General features: G+C 42.9%; 1 protein-coding gene across 2 annotated transcripts in view; it reads right to left on the minus strand.

Moving 5' to 3' along the window:
* Positions 1 to 22617, minus strand: part of SGSM1 (small G protein signaling modulator 1) — a 351523-nt gene that overhangs the window by 157979 nt on the left and 170927 nt on the right. For both annotated transcript variants that reach the window (XM_073629552.1, XM_073629541.1), the window contains exons 4-6: positions 20506 to 20668; positions 16256 to 16408; positions 9479 to 9546 (exon numbers count right to left, since the gene is read on the minus strand). In XM_073629552.1, coding sequence (XP_073485653.1) covers positions 9479 to 9546; positions 16256 to 16408; positions 20506 to 20668 — 384 coding nt within the window. The remainder of the gene's footprint in view (positions 1 to 9478; positions 9547 to 16255; positions 16409 to 20505; positions 20669 to 22617) is intronic.

Genomic DNA, 22617 nt, shown 5'->3' on the forward strand with positions numbered 1-22617 from the left:
CTCGCCTCGTGGTAATCTTCCTTCTCCCAGGCAGCCTCTCTATGTAAGATTCCTCCTCTGTGTCTGTGGGCTGCAGGAGTGTGTAGTTTTCTCACTTACAGGTATTACAGTGGGGTAACCTGTGTTAGGAGTTTCTTGAGTTTCTTGCTGCTCCTGCAGTACTGTTTCTTCATAGGTTTACTCCCTCCCTACCAATGGGGAAACAAGGAAGGAAGTAGAGTGGGCGGCCGTGTCTGAATGCCTCTCACTGCACAGCGAGAGAAGGAGAGGGAGGGGGTATTCCCCCGCAGCTGCCGACAGGCTGTATGTGTCCCTGTTAGCCTGCCTGTACTTGTGTGTGTGTCTCCGGTGGCAGCGGGAGATACAGAGCCTGCTACACACTCCCCCACCAAAGAACCCTTGGTCCTCCAAAGGCAGTAAAGTCCTGAACCTGTTACATGCTTTTGTCATACATGAGGAGAAAAACAGGTTAACACACACAAGACAGCAAACAGTTCACATTTGCATAAGAATCTCCCACCAATTAGCACAGGAAGGAAGGTTGTTCTGCCCACAGGCCACCTTGATCGGAACGGCCCAGCTAGATGCGCCAGGGGGAGAGTTAGGGCTGCCCCCCCACCAAAACTGCAGATCAGGCACTTCAGGCGCAAAGGGTCCTTTGAGAAGTGAGAACAATCTCCTCAGAGCTTTCACCTAAAACATCATACATCTGTCTACTGGGAGGGCAAACAACTCTTCTCTCTCTCTGCTCTTTGAGTTCAGAGGTTGTAGGCTCTTTTTTCCTCCACATCAGCTTCAGCTCCTTCCTCCTCAATGAAGGAGTGAGTCCTCAGGATCTGATGCCGGCAGGGAAAATTGAGAGTCTTCCATGTCTTTCTGAGGCACTGTCAGAAACCATGAATAAGACTGAGACAGAAGTACAGGTAAATAACACTTGTTTTATAATAAAAAGGTAAACAGAGTAAACGTAGTCAAAACATAGCCAGAGTTCAGGAACTGGGACGGATAGTCAGACAAGCCAAAACGTCAGGGAGCCAGAGATGAGAGTAGTAGAACAGCAAGCAGGATCTGGAGCCAGAAGGAATGTCAGCCAAGCAAGCCTTTAACAGGAACAGAGGAGAGCGTCTCTAGAGATGTGACCAAGGCAAAGGCAGAGATCATCTGGGCTGGATGCCCCAAGTAGGCAGGACTGACAAGCAGGATATCATCAACAGGTGAGTCACTGTGGAGAGAAAAGAGCTGGCAATTAGCTGACAACTGAGCGGTCAGCTTTGAGAAGGAAGGGCTGAGTCCAGCCCTGACAGGCACAAATTCAGGAGCCTCTGGCTTTAGGATCCCGTTGCCTGTCAGTTTTGGGGAAGCAGAAGGGGAGGTGGCTGGCTCTGGCATTTGAGACTGCCACAGCCAGTCCACACCTATCTCTTTATCCTCACTGACCTCATCTTCTGCATCAAGGGGTACAGGCTGAGATCTAGTCACTGGATGGGATTGTTGTGAAACTGCAGGTGTAGGCTGTGAACCCAGCTGTGGTGGCACATGGACTGCTTCTGACAGGTGCAACAGATAATTGCAATGTCAAGTCTTCAGCGGGGCATACTTCCCTCTGGTTGTATCGGATACACAGGTAGCACTGGTAGCTGCTTACAAATGACATGGGGCTCTGACTTCCAGCGATCAGCCAATTCGTGCTTTCCAGGGACACCCAGCTTTCTCAGCAAGACTCTGTCACCCAATTGTAGATTCTGCACTTGCATCCTGAGGTCAAAGTTTCTCTTGTTTCTCTGTCCTCGGGCATCTGATGCAGCTTTGGCCTTCTCATAGGCGGTCTTCAGACTTCTCAGGCAATCCACATACCCTCTGTGTGAAGTTACTGAGGTATGGGCTAGGGATATGCTGAATGCCAAGTCAACTGGCAGCTGAGCTTCCCGTCCGAACATCAGCCGATAAGGGGAGTAACCTGTGCATTATAAGTGGTACTGTTGTAAGCATGCACGATGGCCGCTATATGCTGCTTCTGTTCAGAGGTCAGGGTCCCAAGCATATCTAGGAGAGTCTAATTGAATCTCTTCAGCTGAGGATCTCCCTGAGGATGGAACGGGTTGGTTTGTGACTTTGTTATGCCAAGCAGATCTAAGAGTATCTTGATGAGGCTACCCTCAAAGTCTCTCCCTTGATCAGAGTAGATGCGTTGAGGCATTCCATAAAGATCTTGGCTTCAGTGGACGCTTGTTGGTCTTTTGTGGGAAAAACCTGGGCATATCTAGTGAAGTGATCAGTCACTACCAGGATATTTACCTGTCTACTTCCTGTCTACTCCCTGTCTAGGCACCAAGCACAGAAAGCCAATGAACACTAGCTCCATAGGTCCTTGGCTCTGAAGATGGCCCATTGGGGCAGCTCGATGAGGCAGAGTCTTCCTCTGTATGCATCTGATGCATGTGGCAGTAACCCTCGACTTCAGCCCACATGTAGGGCCAGTAGAAACGGGCCCTCACCAGGTTAAAGGTCCTCTTGGGTCCTAGTTGACCATGATTGTCATGTAGGGCAGGGAACACAGTCTCCCTATGCTTCTCGGTTAGGAATAACTGCCATTTTTCTCTGGAATCATTAGGGGGACCCCCTTCAGTAGACCACTCCATTGTGCAACTGCAGCCAAAATCCCAATTTCTTGTGCTCTAGATCCGCCTCCAGCTTGATATTCTGCACCCTGACAGAGCTCGTACAGGTGTCAGCTGAGTCCATACTTTTGGGGAGTCTCCGGAACCATGGTGCCTTCTTGGCAAAATGTCCGCATCCCTGTTCCTGACTCCGGGCGGTACTTCAGGCCGAAGGTGAACTCCGACAGGGCAGCCAACCACCTGTGATCAGTGGCGTCCAACTTGGCGGTAGTGAGGATGTATGGGAGAGGATTATTGACTGTCTTGATCACATAGTCTGCCCCATACAGATAAACCCCCAGCTTATCCACCACTGCCCACTTTAAATCCAGAAATTGGAGTTTGTGCATAGAGTAGTTCTTCTTGGCGGGTGCCAGGCTCCTGCTCACATAGGCAATGGGCCGCAGGTTCCCATTGTATTCTTGATATAGCCCTCCACCTAACCCATCTCGACTGGCATCGACATGTAGTTCGTATGGCTTGGATGGATCTGCATAGGCCAGGACTGGAGCAATTGTTAGACTTCACTTCAGCTGCCTAAAAGACTCCTTAACCAGGGCAGTCCACTGTTCTTGAATGGACTGTCAAGGTTTCCTGAGCCCTTCAGCTGCTCCGACAGGCTTAGTTAGGTCTGGGTCTTCATTTTCCTCTTCACTTTTCAGCAGCTCATTCAGTGGGCGAGCTATCTTAGTGAATCCCTCAACAAATCTTCTGTAATAGGAGCAGAATCCCAGGAATTACCTAAGTTCGTCACATTGGTAGGCCTCAGCCAGGAGGTGACGGCTTCCAGATTCTTGGGGTTGGTGGCCACTCCTTCGGCAGGCATGAAGGAGTGACCGAGGGTTGATAGAACTGGCATTTCTCCAACGACAGCTTCAACCACTCTTTGTGTTCCTCCAAAGTCTTGACGAAGAAGATGGTGTCGTCTAGGTACACCAACACCTCTATCAAGTTCATATCACCCACTGTCTTCTCCATCAGCCTTTGGAAGGTGGCTGGAGCGCCAGACACGCCTTGAGGCATCTGGTCAAATTCAAAGTATCCCACTGGGGTAATGAATGCCGTCTTCTCCCGATCTTCAGGGTGCATGGGGATTTGATAGTACCCACTGTTCAAATCCAGCACACTAAACCACTTTTCCTCTGATAGGCTCTGCGGGGCATCTTCTATCCTTGGGGTGGTATATTGGTTAGGAATGGTCCTTCAGTTCAGCTTCCGATAGTTGATAGACAACCTCAGGGAACCATTCAGGGATCCATTCTTCTTCCATACCACCACTATCAGGGAAGCGTATGGGCTCCGGCACTCTTGGATGATACCTGCTCTCTTCAGTTCTGACAGCTGTTCAGGCAGATCTTCCAAGTCCCCCAAAGGAATCTGACGGACTCTTTCCAGGAATGGCTTACCCTCCTGGAGGCAGATCTGGTGTTGGCCCCACATTTAACTCACTCTTGGAGAATGCAGCCTGCCATCTCAGGAGCTGATTCTTGGCTTTTTCCTTCCATTCAGGCGAGAGAGAGTAGTATTCTTCAGATAGAACTCCTCGACAGGGATTCCATCCTTTGCCCCCCACCAAATCCGACGGTGAGACTGGGGTGGCCTGATTCACTTGTCACAGCAACACCCGAGCCAGCATCTTCACAGTGGAGGCCATGATATTGCGACCACTAGCCGAGATCTTCCCGTGACTTCTTTGCAACGCCTTAGTTGAAACCACTTCTAGGATTATCTCCATTCCCGTGTCTTCTCTCTGGCTGTCCGCTTCAAGGACGATGAAAGGGCCTGTTGCTTCCAATTGAGCTTGACAGATGCTTGCAAACAAACCACTTTACCAGGCTGTAATACCTTCTCACACCGGTCCAGGCGTCATATCTTCCCCACCCTATCAGCTGGGGCCTTCTGCTCTTGCATTAGGTGCTGGAAGGCTTGTCTCAGCATGGGGTGTACACCCGTAGTTGAAGTACCAGGCTCTAGGACAAATGGTGTCAACAGCCTTTGAACAAGACCAGTATTGGTCCATATGATCAGGGAACTCCTGCTGGCCCCTGGTAGGTGAGAACAGACTACTGCCAATGTGTCAAATGTTTCTGTCTTTCCAGCCACGGAAGGGTCAAAGGTCAGCTTAACTGGTAGATAGCCGTTGTAGGGGAAATTTTGAGTCCCGATGCCCCATATCTCTAACTCTTCCAACTTCTGCAATGGCAGGTGCTTAAGGTGCCTGTCGTAGAAGTCTCTGTAGAGAAGGGTCACTTGAGCCCCAGTATCCAGGAGGGCTTTAGTGTAGATTGCCTCTAGTTGGATGGAAACAACAGGAGAAGGTCCCACTAGCTTGGCAGGAAACTTGTAGGAAGTGGTTGCTTTGGCCTGTTCTGTGGCCTGTATCTGTTTCTTGCAGAAATTCTGATCTGGCTTGAGTCTCCGTTGAATTCTAGGGGTTTGTTGTGCACTGACTTTGCGATGCTGGGTAGCCCGAATCAAAGGGAGTGGCGCACTGGGTCGCACAGAGGCAACAACTGGAGCCTTCTGCAAGGGTTTGGACTTCCACTGCTGTCTCTGCGAGCTGTTAACTTTGGAGCTAGCTACTGTAGATGGGTACCCAGCTGGCTGCTTCACCGGGGCCCTCTGAAGTTTCCAGCCGGCTGCGCAAGGGACAGCTTCTTCAACGCTTTCACCGCCTCTGCTGTGAGATCCATCAAGTTGTCCCAATTAGGGCACCACGCTATGAAATGTCCTACTTCCCCACAGCGATAACATTTCTTCCTCTCCCACAGCTGTGGGAGAGGCAGTATCCCTTCTCTCAGTTGCGAGGTTGGACACTGTCTGTTTCACTTCCGAGAGCGATTGTTGCATATTAGCATGGGCTTCCATTACTTGCCCCACTGTCTTCTGAATTCCACAGAATTTTTGCTGTAAAGTAGTTTGCGTTTCTGCCAACTGAGTTATGGCTTGTGCCAAAGTGTCAACAGAGGTGCAGGGCCCTCCATCTGAGCTAGTCTCCAGTTCAGGTCCAGACTGTATGATGTAAGCTGTAGCACCATGCTTGGGACTCTTGGCAAACTCGGGCCTCTGTACCTTGGCTGCGATGAGAGCCTCCTCCTCGCTAATAATCTTCATGAGTTTAGAGTAAGTGAGGAGGTCGCTTGAATCCGGGGCTCGAAGCTGTAGCACGATCAGGTCCAGTGGCTGTGCCCCTCTTTGCATCTGTAGCATTAGGGCTTTACTGACAGCTTTGGCCTCCCTCCCACCCTTTATTATAACTTGATGAAGGATATGATCTAGACACATGACATAGGCTGTTAGCTTCTCACCCTCCATTCCATGTGTGGTTGAAGAGATAGATCAACTCCGTGCAGTCTTCAACTCTTCCATAAATCTCACAAAGCGCTTCTAGACACTCGGAAACAGTGCAGCAGGGTTTATCCCGTTTTAGATTTCAAATTGCTTTAGAAGCTGGGGCCTGTAGACTTTCATCCACCCTCTTTAACTCTCACTCTTCAAACGCTTGGATGGTTTGATCAATCCAGGTATGAAAATAATCTTCCCCTGTGGGTGTGGGAACTTTCCCAGAGAAGAACCGTAGTGCAATAACGATAAATGGTTGGCACTACTGGATTCTTAAAGAGCCCTTTGACTAGCTTCCCAAACTCAGCTACTAAGGGGGAAGGGAAATCTTCACAGGATGTACCTGGCTTTGAGGTGGTGACCTCTGGGTCTGGTGTGGGGCATCCTGAGCTCTCTGGACTAGAGCTTGATTCATCCAGATGAATTAGCAAAGCACTGACATCCACGGTTAGTTGGAAGCTGTCAGACCCAAAATATAAATAATCTGTGATAGGCCTGCGGCAACCAGTGCTTGACGGACCCGGTCCTCAGTCCAGTCACTGCCAGGGACATTAATCACTACACACAGCTCCACTCGCCCGTTTTCTTCTCCACACCATTGGATCGCGGCAGCGGGGTCCGTCCTGGTGCTGTAGGGGTGCTGTCTTGCCACGTGTAACGCAACCCCCAAAGGAGCTGCTTTGTACGTTTGGTTTTATACTCTGCCTCTCGACCCCAAGAACAGTCTTAGCCCCTCTGACACACCTAGCAAGCACCGTTAGTATGAACACAGCAGTAAATGGACACAAACTGTAGTAAACCAGAAGGTATGTTTATTGAAAGGCTTTTTGTCTTCAAACAGTATTAGTATAACCCAATAACTGAAAATAGGAAACTCTATATGGAATAGTATATTACAACATCACAAGCAAGTGATAAATAGCACGATTCACCTAACTTGAAGGACTTAAACATGGCCTATGTGCTTAGGCATAAAGGGGGAACAGAGACAGCTTGTTACCGGCCAGCCTGTCTCTGTAAGATCCTGAGCCCACAGGTGCTGAGGGTATATATGCTGTACAAAATTCAACCAGTGTCAGCTTGTATTTTTTAAATCAGTGTTCCCCCTTAACGAGTACAAGTGTTAACACTGAGTCCTTGGCTAAGTAAAGAAGAAACGTGGAAGTCCTTGCTGTGGAGATGTCCGGTATCTTCAGCCAGCTAAGGCCCAAGGGGGCTCAAGAATAAGGAACAACTTGCGTAATATGTCTCCTGTGGCAGCCTCTGACTAAGAGACAGGGTAAAGATGTCTTCATGCAGTATCTGTAGAGGTAATTTGCACAAGATGGGCTATCACCCACTCACCATTTCAGAGACACCAGGAACCAAATAGACACACGGGACAGGCTCTGTGGGAGTGTCCGAATGGCAACCCGGCAGCAGGAAGGTACAGCGATGTCTGCAGATAGGCACTTGAAGATACCCTCAGGTTCCCCTTTGGCAAGATGTCTGCAACCGTCCGACCATGACACTAAGGCAGGATCAGCACACCGACACCTCTAGCTGTGGCAGGATGGTCACACCAACACCTGAAGCTGTGGAATGATGGTCACACTAACAGGTCGCAGCAGCCCCTCTCCTCACGTCCAAGCCTTCTTTCACCTCGTGGTAATCTTTTTTCTCCCAGGCAGCCTCTCTGTGTAAGATTTTGCCTCTGTCTGTGGGCTGCTGGTGTGTGTAGTTTTCCCCCTATGGATTACAGTGGGGCAGCCTGTGTTAGAGACTACATGTCCCAGAGTTCCTTGCAGCTTCTGCAGTACTGTCTCCTCATAGGTTCACTCCCTCCTGCCAATGGGGAAAAAGGGGAGGAAGCAGAGTGGGTGGCCATGTCTGTGAGTGCCTCTCACTCACTACACAGTGAGAGAAGGAGAAGAAGGGGTAATTCCCCTGCAGCTGCTGATAGGCTGTGTGTCCCTGTTAGCCTGCCTGTGCTTATGTGTTTGTATCGGGTGGCAGGGGGAGATATGGGGCCACGGGCAGGCTGAGCGGCACCCGTTACATCAATTTGGTGCATTCAAAGTGGCACGTTTTGGAACAACCTAAATTTGGTGCACAAGTCGCTGCCAGAACCAAAAGTGTTGCATATGCTTCATGAATTTGGCGCAATATGGTAACAAGAGGAATTAATGCCAGGTTAGTGGTGCAGCAGCTTTATTAAATTCCTCCCACAGTGTATACCTGTCTGTAAAAGATTAAATAGCATTTATTGATTATCAAGCAATAAGCATACAACTTTCCATCAATACCTTTTATGGTGGATAAATGGGAAAAACCAAATGTGTGTTCTATTCAAAATGGAAAATGATACTGTACAGGTTAGGATAAGGTACCTGCTATATCAACCATTAATACTAATTATAAAGCTTTATCAATGCAAGAAGCCTACACAAAGTTATCTTACAGGCAGCTAATACATGGTATATGACATCCCTGGAAATATCTGTAGGTTTACTGACCTGGGTGTTGCATTGTTGGTATAAACTTACAGATCAAAAGGAAGGCAATGGGTGCAATATTTTAAAACTCAATATGTTAGATTTCAGTAAGTACGGGGGAATCTCATTGTCTTCCGAACAGAGGCAGGTAACTATTTACAAATAAAAAACCTCAAGCTATGTAAATAGGAGTTTTAGAACTGCAGGAGCTGCAGGATTTTCACACGTCCCCTGTGTGGAGACAAGCACTGAGAACTGATGTACTGGCAAATGCCCTTGCAATGAGATATGTACTGCTAATCATATTCCTTAACTCTATAACTACTTTAAAACAGCAGCAAATTACACTAAAGAATGCTGCAACATCTTAAGAAACTTGTGTCATTAAATGAATAGAGGGAAGTTTTGTTTTTTGTAGTCCCTTTAAACAAAAGTTTTTTTTTTTTTTAATTAAAGGTTTTTTTTAATTAAAATAATAAATATGGTAAACTTACCTGCTCTGTGCATTATTCTCCTCTTCTGGGGTCCCTCGCCAGTGCTCTTGGCTCTTCCTCTTCTCTGCATGGCACCATAGGTGTCACACCTGTAGGCTCGCTCCCAAGCCAGGCTGTGTATATCCACTGACACACACGGCATGGCTCTGCCCTACCCCTCACTCCCTCCTCACAAGATTTGATTGACAGCAGCAAGAGCCAATGGCTCCTGCTGCTATCTCAGAGCCTGTGAGGACACATTGAGACCAATGCAGCTGCAGATTGGCACAGCGCTGGATCGAGATAGGACTAAGGTAAGTATAAAGGGAGGTGAGCAAGCGATACAACTAGTGGGACATTTTTTTACCTTAATGCAGGGAATGCATTAAGGTAAAACAATGTCTTGCCTTTAGAACCACTTTAACATCAATGTATTGGACACTTTGTGTTCTTAATTGCTTGAGGACTGCTTTAGCCATACTGTCTAATGAGCATTTTTACAAACATCAAGCCTATCTAATACATGGCTTACCTAACAAGGAGGCAAGGATCGGCCCTTCCACTGGATCCACTAAAAGTGCTTCTTTTTCATAATATTTGCTGTAAAACAAGTTGAAGACACAATATTTCAGTTAACCAAAAGCTGCTCAACTGACTATCGCACATCCTTCATTAAAATGTTTTTCCACTTTTGCAGCCAAAGTGAAATAACACCTGTATATTTGTTACACATCCCCATTCACATAGCATAGGTTAATAAAATTCAGATTTGCAGCTTACCTTTTTAGGTGCTCTCTTTTTGCAGGAAAATCCTGCATGGTTCTCTTTGTTTATGAGGGGCTGGGCAGCTGCGTTTGTCGTAATTAACTCTGTCTGTACTGTGCAGGCAGATCTTTATTATCAATTGTAACTATATTTGTAACTATCTGTCCTAACAAAGGGTTAAAGGTGTAGAAGCTTGGCTTCATGCATCTATGTTAATAAGGACAGATTTAGCATAGACTTATTCAAAAAAACCTTGCAGTCAACCATTAAACCTTCTCCTGAAAAACACCTAAAAGGTTAAAAAAAAAAAAGCTGTTTGAATGGAAACCTGTAAACATGCAATATAATGGGGTATTATAAAATTTGACTGCAAAACTGGAAATACACTTTAAACTACCCATGTATTTAACCACTTAAGGACCAGCCTCGTTTTGGATTTTAGGTGTTTATATGTTTAAAACAGGTTTTTCTGCTAGAAAATTACTTAGAACCCCCAAACATTATATATGGTTTTTCTTCTAACACCCTAGAGAATACAATGGCGGTCATGGCAATACTTTTTTTTGCACCGTATTTGCGCAGCGGTCTTATAAGCGCACTTTTTTTGGAAAAAATTCACTTTTTTGAATAAAAAAATAAAACAACAGTAAAGTTATCCCAATTTTTTTTTATATTGTGAAATATAATGTTACGCCAAGTAAATTGATACCCAACATGTCATGTTTGAAAATTGCGCCCGCTCGTGGAATGGCGTCAAACTTTATCCTCAAAAATCTCCATAGGCGACGTTTAAAAAATTCTACAGGTTGCATATTTTGCGCTACAGAGGAGGTCTAGGGCTAGAATTATTGCTCTCGCTCTACCGGTTGCGGCGATACCTCACATGTGTGGTTTGACCACCATTTTCATATGCGGGCGCTACTCGCGTATGCGTTCGCTTCTGCGCGCGAGCTCGTCGGGACAGGGGGGTTTTAAAAATTTTTTTTTTATGTTTATTATTTATTTTACAATATTTTATTTATTTTTACACTGTTTAAAAAAAAAAAAAATTGTGTCACTTTTATTCCTATTACAAGGAATGTAAACATCCCTTGTAATAAAAAAAAGCATGGCAGGACCTCTTAAATATGAGATCTGGGGTCAAAAAGACCTCAGATCTCATATTTACACTAAAATGCAATAAAAGAAAAAAAAAAAAAAGTCATTTAGAAAAATGACATTTGAAAAAATATGCCTTTAAGAGGCGTGGACGGAAGTGACGTTTTGACGTCGCTTCCGCCCAGCAGGGTCATGGAGACGAGTGAGCGCCATCTTGGCCTCACTCGTCTCCAGACACACCACGGCACAGGACGCGATCGCCTCCGGTAAAAGGCGGAGGGCACCGGATCGCGGCGGGAGGGGGAGGCCCTCTCCCGCCACCGATAAAAGTGATCTCGCGGCGAATCCGCCGCAGGGACCACTTTTATCTGAAAGCCGGCCGCCGCACGAAAACGGGGATACCGGGGTTATGGCAGCTAGCTGCTGCCATAACAACGATATCCCCGTTCAAACTTAGGACGTACATAGTCGTGCGGCGGTCGGGAAGTGGTTAAAGTGTCAAAAATCCTGTCTCTCGCTGAAGATTACCAAGAAAATGATTAAATTATGACATGTTAAGTCTGTAAGTGAATCCAAGCAGGCAAACATATAAGAAATTGCATGAAATGTAAGCCCCTGTGCTAACCTGGAACAAGCACGTAGTCAGAAGTAAAACCCAGCTTCTTCTTACAAAGTATTGGAAAGAATCAGAAACAGTTTCTATTGGGGAGATTTCCCTTCACAATTTATCCTGAAGGCATCAAATAAGGAGAACAAGACTCACCAGGATTGGAGAAGGGCTCAGACAGCAATAAAAACATGAATGACTTTCTAAAATTTCACCAGAAGTTTAACACCTCATCTCATGCACAGTGAGCTTTTTCTCAGCTCCCCTGAACACCTTTTCTCCTGGCAGGAGCAATGATACTTTAAAAAAAGTGCCTAAAGCCGTATTGTGCACAAGCCCTTAGGCACACCAAGCATTTGCGCATTAATGGATTTCATTGCCCTTGGAATGAATGAATGAATCCTCAAGTTCTAAACAGCCTAGTGTTTAGGCACATCAAGCGTTTTCTTTGGACCAAAAGACCCTCTACTGAATGTGCTTCTAATGGATTCTTTTTCAGTCTTTAAATGTTCCTGTTCTAATATGTCTGTAAACTCCTAGGTGTACAGTATATGGACACATAGGCTAACAGAGGTGCGTTTACAGGCAGAAAAAAAAAAATCAAACACCTGCAAAAGTGGCATTTTTTTTAAGCACAGTGTGCATGAGCCCTAAACAGCAGCATTCTTGATCTTGTACCTCTTATAATATAAATCTTTATGATAACACAAATACATTATGAAAAATACTGCTGGTGTTTTATCTACAGACACTATGTCTCCACGGAAGTGAAAGCACTAGCCCCTCCAACAAGTGGTAAACATTTAACCTAAATAGAAGGAGGCCATCCAACTATATTACCTTTCTGAAGTCTATGGTGACTTTCATATCAAAAGTCAAACATTTCCAACCTACACCACTAAAAAAAAACTACAGAAAATTAAAAAAAATATAAAACCAAAAAGAATAAATGCATCCGATCAGACAGCCATGTAATCTTTAAGAAAGGCCACTTATATATATATATATATATATATATATATTTTTTTTTTTTTTACCATGGTTTAACCAACCCCATTAAAAAAGTCCATCATTCCTCCCCTAGGACACAGGGTGACAGCTGATATATTGTTTGTTTTTTTTTGTATACTGTATGCCCAGAGGTGATGTAAAGTGTACTTTACATCACTTTAGGAATAGCAGGCTACTTCAACAGAACACATCCACAGAACACATCAATAGATTTCACTGTAATCATAAATGAAAGTGTTTGTAACCTTAAACATTTATGCCACCGCCTGTGGGCGGAGACACAGACACACATAACTGACAGGCTGGGGGAAGGGGGTGAAGGAGAGCTGCGGATAATGGAGGCACACAAACTGACCATGGTAATCAGGGCTAAGCAGCCCTGATTATTGTGGTCAGCACACAGAGGGGGGCACAAGAACTGGCAGGATCAGCCAGATTTTTTACATCTTAGAAAGGGGCAGATTAGACAGCACAAGCACTGTGCTGTTTAATCTGCTATAAGGGAACAGGAGCTCCTATTTTTTTCTAGGGTTACAACCACATTTACTGAGATTTAGAGTAAACCAGGTCAATCTCTTAGCAGCTCACTTCCATGCAAGTGAAAGCACAACCCCCATTAACAATATAACCCATAAAAAAGGATGCCTACCAACATCCCTACCTATCTGGAGTCCATGGTGACTTTCATACCAATAGTCAAAAAGTTCCAATCTAAGCCACTAAAGGTCAAGAGAGTCAAAATATATAATCAAAAACAACAATAACAAAAAGAACAATATTAGGTACATCCAATCATAGAAATTTCAGACAGTCATGTAATCTTTAGGCCATTTAATATAAATATTCCATACATTCCCTGCCGCATTTGAAACAAAATAGGGCCGCCCAATGAACTTGCTGTTTAAACAAAGCTGGTTTCATCTTTTATTAGTAGTGTTAATGGTCACCAGTGTGGGTTAACCACTTAAAGACCAGCCTCGTTTTGGATTTTAGGTGTTTACAAGTTTAAAACAGGTTTTTTTGCTAGAAAATTACTTAGAACCCCCAAACATTATATATTGTTTTTTTTTCTAACATCCTAGAGAATACAATAGCGGTCATTGCAATACTTTTTTTTGCACAGTATTTGCGCAGCGGTCTTCTAAGCGCACTTTTTTTGGAAAAAATTCACTTTTTTGAAAAAAAAAATAAGACAACAGTAAAGTTAGCCCAATTTTTTTTTATATTGTGAAATATAATGTTACGCCAAGTAAATTGATACCCAACATGTCACGCTTCAAAATTGCGCCCGCTCGTGGAATAGCGTCAAACTTTTACCCTTAAAAATCTCCATAGGCGACGTTTAAAAAATTCTACAGATTGCATGTTTTGCGTTACAGAGGAGGTCTAGGGCTAGAATTATTGCTCTCACTCTACCGGTCGCGGCGATACCTCACATGTGTGGTTTGACCACCGTTTTCATATGCGGGCGCTACTCACGTATGCGTTCGCTTCTGCGTGCGAGCTCGTCGGGACAGGGCGCTTTAAAAAAAATTTTTTTTTTTTTTTATTATTTATTTTATTTTATTTATTTTTTCACTGTTTATAAAAAAAAAAAAAATTTGGATCACTTTTATTCCTATTACAAGGAATGTAAACATCCCTTGTAATAGAAAAAAGCATGACAGGTCCTCTTAAATATGAGATCTGGGGTCAAAAAGTCCTCAGATCTCATATTTAGACTAAAATGCAAAAAAAAAAAAAAAAAAAAAGTCGTTTAAAAAAATGACACTAAAAAAATTTGTGCCTTTAAGAGAGTGGGCGGAGCCGTCGTAATGACGTCGCTCCGGCCGTCACATGGTATGGAGACGGGTAGGCGCCATCTTGGCCTCACTTGTCTCCATACCTCAGCAAGGAAAGGACCCGATCGCCTCCGCCGCTACCGACGGCTCCGGTAAGCGGCGGAGGGTGCGGGAGAGCGGCGGGAGGGGGGGTGTCACCTCTCCCGCCGCCGATAACGGTGATCTCGCGGCGAACCCGCCGCTGAGACCACCATTATCGTGTACAGAATCGCTCACTGAAAAGATGGATATCTCGGTTGTGGCAGCAGCTGCTGCCGTTACCGAGATATCCATCTTCAAAAAAATGACGTATATATACAGTGAGCGGGGCTGAAGTGGTTAAAAGGCATGTATAATCCAATACATAGGAGGTGCATGGTGGCTCTTATCACAAGTATTGGGTGCCTTTCAGATTTCATACAAGGATTTCTTTCCACCTTTTTATTGCCCACAGTTGCTATATTTTAATGGATGCTGATATGTGTGCTAAGCTCACCACTCTGGTTTACAAGTATGTCGAAGATCCTCCTAGGACAGATAAAAAGTCTGAAAACCTTTACCACTGTTTGTACTATCAAGTTGGGTCCATCTACTTGAAGGATTTACACACCTTTTGTTGCCATTTATGATTACAACAAACTCTGTGGAGGCTAACACTGTGGGTGTGTTTTGTTGAAGTAGCCTGGTATTCCTAGTTATAGGAGTGCACTGTACATCTCCTTTGTGTCTATACAAAAAAAACTGACATTTCAACTATTATGCAGCCGTTACTCACGGTATATACTGGATGACAATATGCACTCATCAAATGCTATTTTAAATATTTATTATAGAGATTTTCTGTCTTGTGTCCAAGGGAAAGAATGATGGACTTGTTTCTAATGGAGTTCATTAAACCATGGAAAAAAATTAAAATTTTATATGGAATTTTTAATAAATGGCCTTAAAGATTACATGACTGTCTGATTGGGTATACTAATTGTTCTTTTCGGTTATATATTTTTGTTATCCTTTGTAGTCCCATTACTGGTGTAGATAGGGATTTTTTTTTTAAGTGGTAAAATATCACAATAGCAAGTTATTGAAGTCACCAGCGTTAGCTTTGCCTAACTTGCTGACCCTAAGCTAATTAACCTAAACTGGAAGATATTATAACGCAAAGCTATAGGATATTATAATTCATTGTTGGTTCTATTAGAAATTTATTGGAGCGTATGAAATTAGATTCAAACCAGGGATATTATATTTTATAACAGGGGAATATTTTAGATCAATGCTTGTTTTACTATAAGTCACTGCAGAGCAGGACATTATAATTCATGTCTAAATGGTCTTATAATTTATTATTGTGCAGGAAGATAGTATAATACATAACTGGTCCTAATAAAATTCAACATAAAAAAGTATTATATTTAACTGCTAATCTTGCAAATACAGTCAGTCAGCAGCAGGAGGAGGAGTTTTACCCTGGCCACAATAGATGGCCGCAATAGATATGAAGTGAGGTACACTTTGAACGTCCAATTACCCACACCCACTTTTAGCTGTAACATTCTGCAGTAATCCATAGTGGCAGATACTCTTGCACTCCAACCAGTCCTGGTATGTTTTTATAAGTTATAGGCAATAGGCTATGGGCAAGTTATAGGCAGTAACTATCACTTTGAGCAACCCTAGTTAGGTTGTTTACTTCAGAGGCCCAGAAAAAGCTGTCCCCATTATATAGTGTTTGTTTTGCCAATAGTATTATGCTACAGAACCAACCAGTGAAAGCGTCAATTGCAAAAATTCAATGAATACAGCTGAACCAACCTGTTTTGTTTCCATGGAGGTAACAAAATTACTACTCTGTCACAACTGTATTCAGTTTGGTCAGACATGTTTGAAATTTTGAGAACGTCAACCATAAGTGTCTAATGTTTATTAATCTAATTAAAAAGGTATATTTAATAATTAGAAAAAAATGTTAGATACTGATTTTCTCAACATTTTATTAATTGTCACTTACCTACAGTTCTCCACTAGGTAAAGAACAATTTTATCTAACACTTTTTCAATTAAAGCTGTACGAATCCACAGATGCTTGATAGCTTGTGGGGACAGATTTGGAAGCCTCTGTGTCTTCCTCACACTCTCCTGGACACCTTGCATCTGATTTTTTCTGTGGATGAATATTAGGACATAACTCTGAGAATTATAACATAAATTAAACAGTTAGTAGTAGACATCAGAGCAAAAGTATAAGCATAGAAAGGGTATTGAAGGGAGCTCATATTCATATTCCAACACCATCTCTTACACAATCAGACCAATAACCCAGTAGAGGAGAATGTCAGGGGTAAGCCTCACTGTAAAGCATTCTGGGAAAAGAGTGGCTCAGCTGACTAATTTTGACATGTTTTCTGTCTTTATTAGTCCAAAAGAAACTGTTCAAACATGATGTGTTCATAATCACTAATAAAATCATGTTGCCTGAGCAAGTCAGAGGCCAGCTGCAAAATTATAAGCTGTTTAAGTTTGGCAAATGCTGAACTGAAGGAAAATATTACATATTAATGCAACTCTGCATACATTAGTATATCATTGAATGTATTTTTTTTTTTAAATGCAAGCAGTGTAAGAACCTGAATTTGGCTTGGTGAGCCCTGGATTCCTTGTACAGAAAACCTCAGACCTTTAGAGGAAGAGGCAGCTCCAGGGAGGTTAAAAAGATGCACTTCCACTTTAAATGTAGTAGAGAAAAATTAGGAAATAGCAATCTTAAAAGTAGATTAAATAGCTGAGATTTTCAATTAATTACATACATATACGTAAGCCAGCTTTGTCTTCAATGTAAGTGCAAACAAAACACGTAACAGCATCTTTTCAACGCTTGACACGGTCTTTAAAAACCGCAAGATAGGTGCTTTACTTCAGCACAGGTTTAATGCACAGCACATAGGGCTCGCCGACCAGGAGAAAGAGTCCAAGACATTCAAGTCCATCAACCATCCAGGCTACGAGCAGTTCTCTTATTTTTGCACACCACCATCTGAGATCACTTGTTTAGTAGGCAGTGCTGTAGGGAGAGCATCTGACCTCCCAAATTAACCCCCTCTTAGCCCTGCCCCAGGCTGACACTTCACAATCGCCCCTTCCCCTGTTCGGGCCCAGCGATCTGAAAACAACTCCTGTGTGATAACATTGGATGAGGTACTTCTCCGCAGAGACCATATCTTGTCCGGCATCTCTGCACTGAGACTCTAAGGATCGACTATCGCCGATGGCTCGGTTCTCTCTGCTCCCTGAGCAGAGAGCTGCTGCTGCCTGTCAGTCAGCAGCTCTCCTGCTCTGCTCCTCCACGCTTACTGGAGCGCAGAGCTGTGGATGGGCAGGGAGCGGCCGTCTCAGCCACTCATCAGCTCGCTGAGAGGCTGTGATGGCTATCAGTCCAGGCACCTGGTGGATCCAGACTCCCAGTGGGGATAACGCGGTGATGTCAGCAGAGAGTGGACTTCAGACCGCTCTCTGCTGAAAATGGGTCACAGGAGTGCAAAACGAATTGCACTCCTGTGACCCATAGGAGAAGCCAGGTCAAACGAGCTCAGGCTGGACTTCTCCTTTAACCCCTTGCCGACCAGCACACGACGATATACGTCGGCACAATGGTATGGCTGGGCAAATGGGCGTAGAGGTATGTCCCCTTTAAATCACGGCATCGGGTGAAGTGATCTCTGCCATGTTCTAGTGAGACAATCCCCCCCACAGTTAGAATCACTCCCTAGGACACAGTTAACCCCTTTATTATAGCAAAAAGTAAAATATTTTGCTTTTTTTTCAAAATTCTCGCTCTTTTTTTGTTTATAGCGCAAAAAATAAAAACTGCAGAGGTGATCAAATACCACCAAAAGAAAGCTCTATTTGTGGGAAAAAAAGGACGACAATTTTGTTTGGGTGCAACGTCGCACGACCTCGCAATTGTCAGTTAAATCGAAGCAGTCCCGTATCGCAAAAAGTGCTCTGCTCAGGAAGGGGGTAAATCCTTCTGGGGCTGAAGTGTTTAAAGTGATTGTAAACAAGCACATTGTAAACCAACCCATTCAGTTTAAAATAGAAATGAAAGGCAAAACATTACAGATATAAAAAAACATTATACATACGTTTTTTTCCCTTTTTTATAAGTGATCACATTCCCTCTGTTCTCAGCTGCATAAGAGCTGGGGGAAGCAGAAGCAGCAGCACACTGAGTGTGCCAGTGAATGGCTGTGCAGCGGGGACATGTCAGGACAAGTCTGATCATTGGAGGAGAGTACACTGAGTTCCTAGCACAGCTAGAGAATTGACCACATTGTGTCTTCCTGCTTAGTGTGGTCAGTTTTGAATAGAAAAGCAAGGGGACTAGAAGGAACACCAGGGATTGCACATAAAGGAAGCAATACAAAGAGAACAGGACACTTTCTTATACAAGTACAGGATACAGCAGGCACATATAAGGAATATGAAGTTTTAGGGTAATGAATGCTTTAACTGTGGAGCCCATCAACTCCAAGGCAACGCAATCTAACTGCACTGCTACAATTGAAAGGGGTACCAGCAAACTCCAAAAATGAGGCATTGGGGCAGTTATTTTGATAGGTCATGCAGGACTCACAGAAATGTTTATTTGCGACCCATTTCTGGGTTTTAGCTGCCCAAGATGACCCCCAAGCACATAAGCATATGACAAATATAACACTAAAGCTGGATACACACTATACAATTGTCTGTAGATTTTTTTCCTTCAGATTCACCAAAACCATATAAATTTGAGGTAAAGCCTTCAAGAGTTTCAATTTGTATGCAATCAGGCAGGCCCTTGCACTACATGGTTTTGGTAATCTAAAGGAAATATCAGACAACAAACGCTGTATAGTGTGCATAGGGTCTTACACCTAAAAGTCTGAGGTACCACCAGTTGTTCATTCACTTATTTGGTCTCTTTGCTTAATCTGTACAACGGTTCATGATTCACAGCAAATTGGGGAAACCACATGTGACACTGTGAGCTGGTCCCTCATCTCAGCGCTAAGGAAATTATATTGAGAGACTACAAAGTTGAGCTAATCTGGCTAAGTGTCTTCAGTGTAAGTTCAAACAAAACATGTAGCATTTTTTTTTTTTTTAACACCGCAACATATGGGTAACCAACTAGGAGAGAGAGTATAAGACATGCAATCCAATTGGTGTGGCAACTATTCACTGGAATGCAGGCTACAACCAACTCGGCAGGACGGCCCTCCTGGGCGAAATCACGTACCTGTACATGATTTCTAGTTCTGGGTCTGGGGCACGCACGTGATCATTCCCGAGAGAGGAAGAACAGCGGTCTGCCTACGTAAATAACGCAGATCGCTGTTCTGTGAGAGGGGAAGATGGAGACGGATCTCTGCCTTCCCCCCAGTCAAAGCACCCCCCCTCCCCCCAGTTAGAAAGCACTCCCAGGGAACACATTTAATCCTTTGATCGCCCCTGATGTTAACTGCTTCCCTGCCAGTGTCATTCGTACAGTAACGGTGCATATTTCTTAGCACTGATCACTATAATGTCACTAGTCTCCAAAAAGTGTCAATCGTGTCAGTTAGGTGTCCGAAAGAAAAAAGAAAGAAAAACATCCCATAGTTTGTAGACGCTATAACTTTTGCGAAAACCAATCAAAATTTGCTTATTGGGATTTTCTTTTAACAAAAATATGTAGCATAATACATATAGGTCTAAATTGATGAAGAAATTCGATTTTTTAAATTTTTTTACTTGATATGTTTTATAGCAGAAAGTAAAAAATAATGTTTTTTTCCAAAATGGTCAGTTTTTGTTTATAGCGCAAAAAACAAAAACCGCAGAGGTGATCAAATACCACCCAAAGAAATCTCTATTTGTGGGAGAAAAGGACATCAATTTGATATGGGTACAGCGTTGCACGACCGCGCAATTGTCAGTTAAAGCAACTCAGTGCAGTATTGTAAAAAATGGCCTAGACATGAAGGCGGTAAAACCTTCCGGGGCTGAAGAGGTTAATAGTCAAGATTGTAGGGGAAATATCTGCACACCCAAATTAACCGGCTCTTAGCTTTGCCCCAGGGTGACTCTCCACGATTTATGAGTGTTTTTGAATACACACACACACACAAACACACGTACCTATATTCTGTGTATTTAGCTGTTTAGATAATAATATACAAATTTATATTTGATCTTTGTATTGACATACTAGAACATTTTTAGTTGTAATAAATGACTTACTTGCTTTCAAGTAGCTGTTCCAGCTCCTGCACCTTTCTGCTAAGTTCTTCTGCAAGCGGAAAGGTCTTCCCCACTTTCATAAATAAAGCTGCAATTTTATTGCTGCGTAAAAAGCCTGCAGCCCTACGCTTCAATCCATGCAGTACACATGCTTCAACCGCAGCTGCAAGAAACCAAACGCATGTCTAAATATCATGCATTAAATTCCAAGGCAGAGAATATAATTCATGCAGTATACATACCTTAGCTGCTGTGAGAAAGGAATAGCATGTTTTTCAGTAATATACAGCACATTCAATTCTAAGCAGCAGAATAAAATGTTGTTTGTAACCCAGCTTCTATGCATTTTTTATACACATGTGTTTTGTCATTACTGTTCATGCTTTGAAGCATTTTGTGTTCTCTGTATCTGCAGCTTCATTTTATATTAAGCAAAGGAAATGAGCAATTAAACATAATTCTGCTTATGTTTAAACATGTATAACCATATGCTGAGTTCCTTTATAAACACACAGACGGTTTTCTAAAAATGTATTGCTATACCTTAAGCAGATGCTGACACCCACACCTTAGGAGAAAAGGAAGTAATGCAATGAATCAGAGCAAATAGCTTTGTTATGAATCATTCATAAATCTTTATTACTGTTTGCGATATATAGCATGGGAAAGACGCAAGTGTTTGGTTGAATGAAGACTGAAAAAGTAAGAATCATTCACAGAAGCAAATCAAGCATTAAAGTGAAACTAAAATTGTAGTCCAAAAAAAATATAACTATAAAGTCCTCAAACATAACTAAGTAATCTGTGTTCCTTCAAAATGCATAGGTGATGTCCAAAAACAACATGAAGTTTCCTACAATAATTTTAATTAATCGGTGTTCCTTCAAATGGATCCGTTTGAAAGCACTTACATAAAAATGTAATTATAATATTAATGATCAGGGTGGCTATGTTTGCTTTCTATGGTCTCACTGCATGTGAGAATCGTACACCAACTCAGCACATAGAAATTAGAAATGTAAAAAATGTCTGTGGCTTTAGGACATTGTGGAGGACTGGGCTTTTGTTTTTGCATAGATCGCTTAGTGTCACTTTAAGCATTTGCTGCAACAAGTTAGAAAGTAACTGGAATGCTGCTATAGATTGAGTTTCAGCCTTTAATACCCCCGTGCTTCTCAAAGGCCAAGAGTTGACAATTTAGAGTTCTAGGGTGTCTGAAAAGCTAAGTTTCATTCATGGTAAGAAATATTACATCTACAGTAAGTACTGAATTTGGTGAGGAAAAAAAGCGTTGGAAAGCAAACCATTATTACCAATATTAAATTACTCCTATATTTGTAACGTTTTAAATCTGTCATTTCATTTCTACTAGTAGTTTAAGCCCTGATGAAGAGGACATGTTGTAGCCCCTGGAAAACACGTTGGCTTTTGACCTTTGTCGTTTTATGGTGAAATACTTTTGGAAGCCTTTTCCAATCATGTGGCACTCCTAATTTTTCTACATCTTGTAGGTTTTCGTTTATGTCTTTGTCCCTTCGGTGGTGGGGGCCATTTCCTTTGACTTCCTGTTTAGGTGATGGGTGTATTACAGAGCATGAATTGAGCTGAATATTTCCAAAGTGGACACAGACAGCATACAGAACCTGACAAATGTTCTACTCTTGATCATCCTACTTCAAAAAAAAAAAAAAAAAGCTTTGGAGTTCAGTTTAAGTATTTGGTAACACATGATATTGAGGTTATGAAAACACTGGAAATTACATAAATACACAGCATATGGCAATTTTTAGTAGAAAAAAAATCCTGACATCTGTGTGCCTGAAAAAAGAAATCTCCAACTATTTCACATATTTGTTGATTAAGTCCTCTATACAGCAATGATAGTTTTACTGTACATATAGAACAAAATCTTTGTTTCTGGTTTTTCAAAACCATAATCCAATGCTTTAATGTCTCACTTCTCCACTTTACAACCAGTGTCAATTACAGCCAGGCCAATCTATTTAATCAAAGCTGAAACATCTTCAGTACTGCCACTTATAATCAGCCTCTTCAATACATCTTTCCAAGCACACCTCTCAACATACATATGTGCTCTTCCAAGTACAGGTG

The sequence above is a fragment of the Aquarana catesbeiana genome, linkage group LG01, assembly GCF_042186555.1.
Source record: "Aquarana catesbeiana isolate 2022-GZ linkage group LG01, ASM4218655v1, whole genome shotgun sequence".
Lineage (NCBI taxonomy): Eukaryota > Metazoa > Chordata > Amphibia > Anura > Ranidae > Aquarana > Aquarana catesbeiana.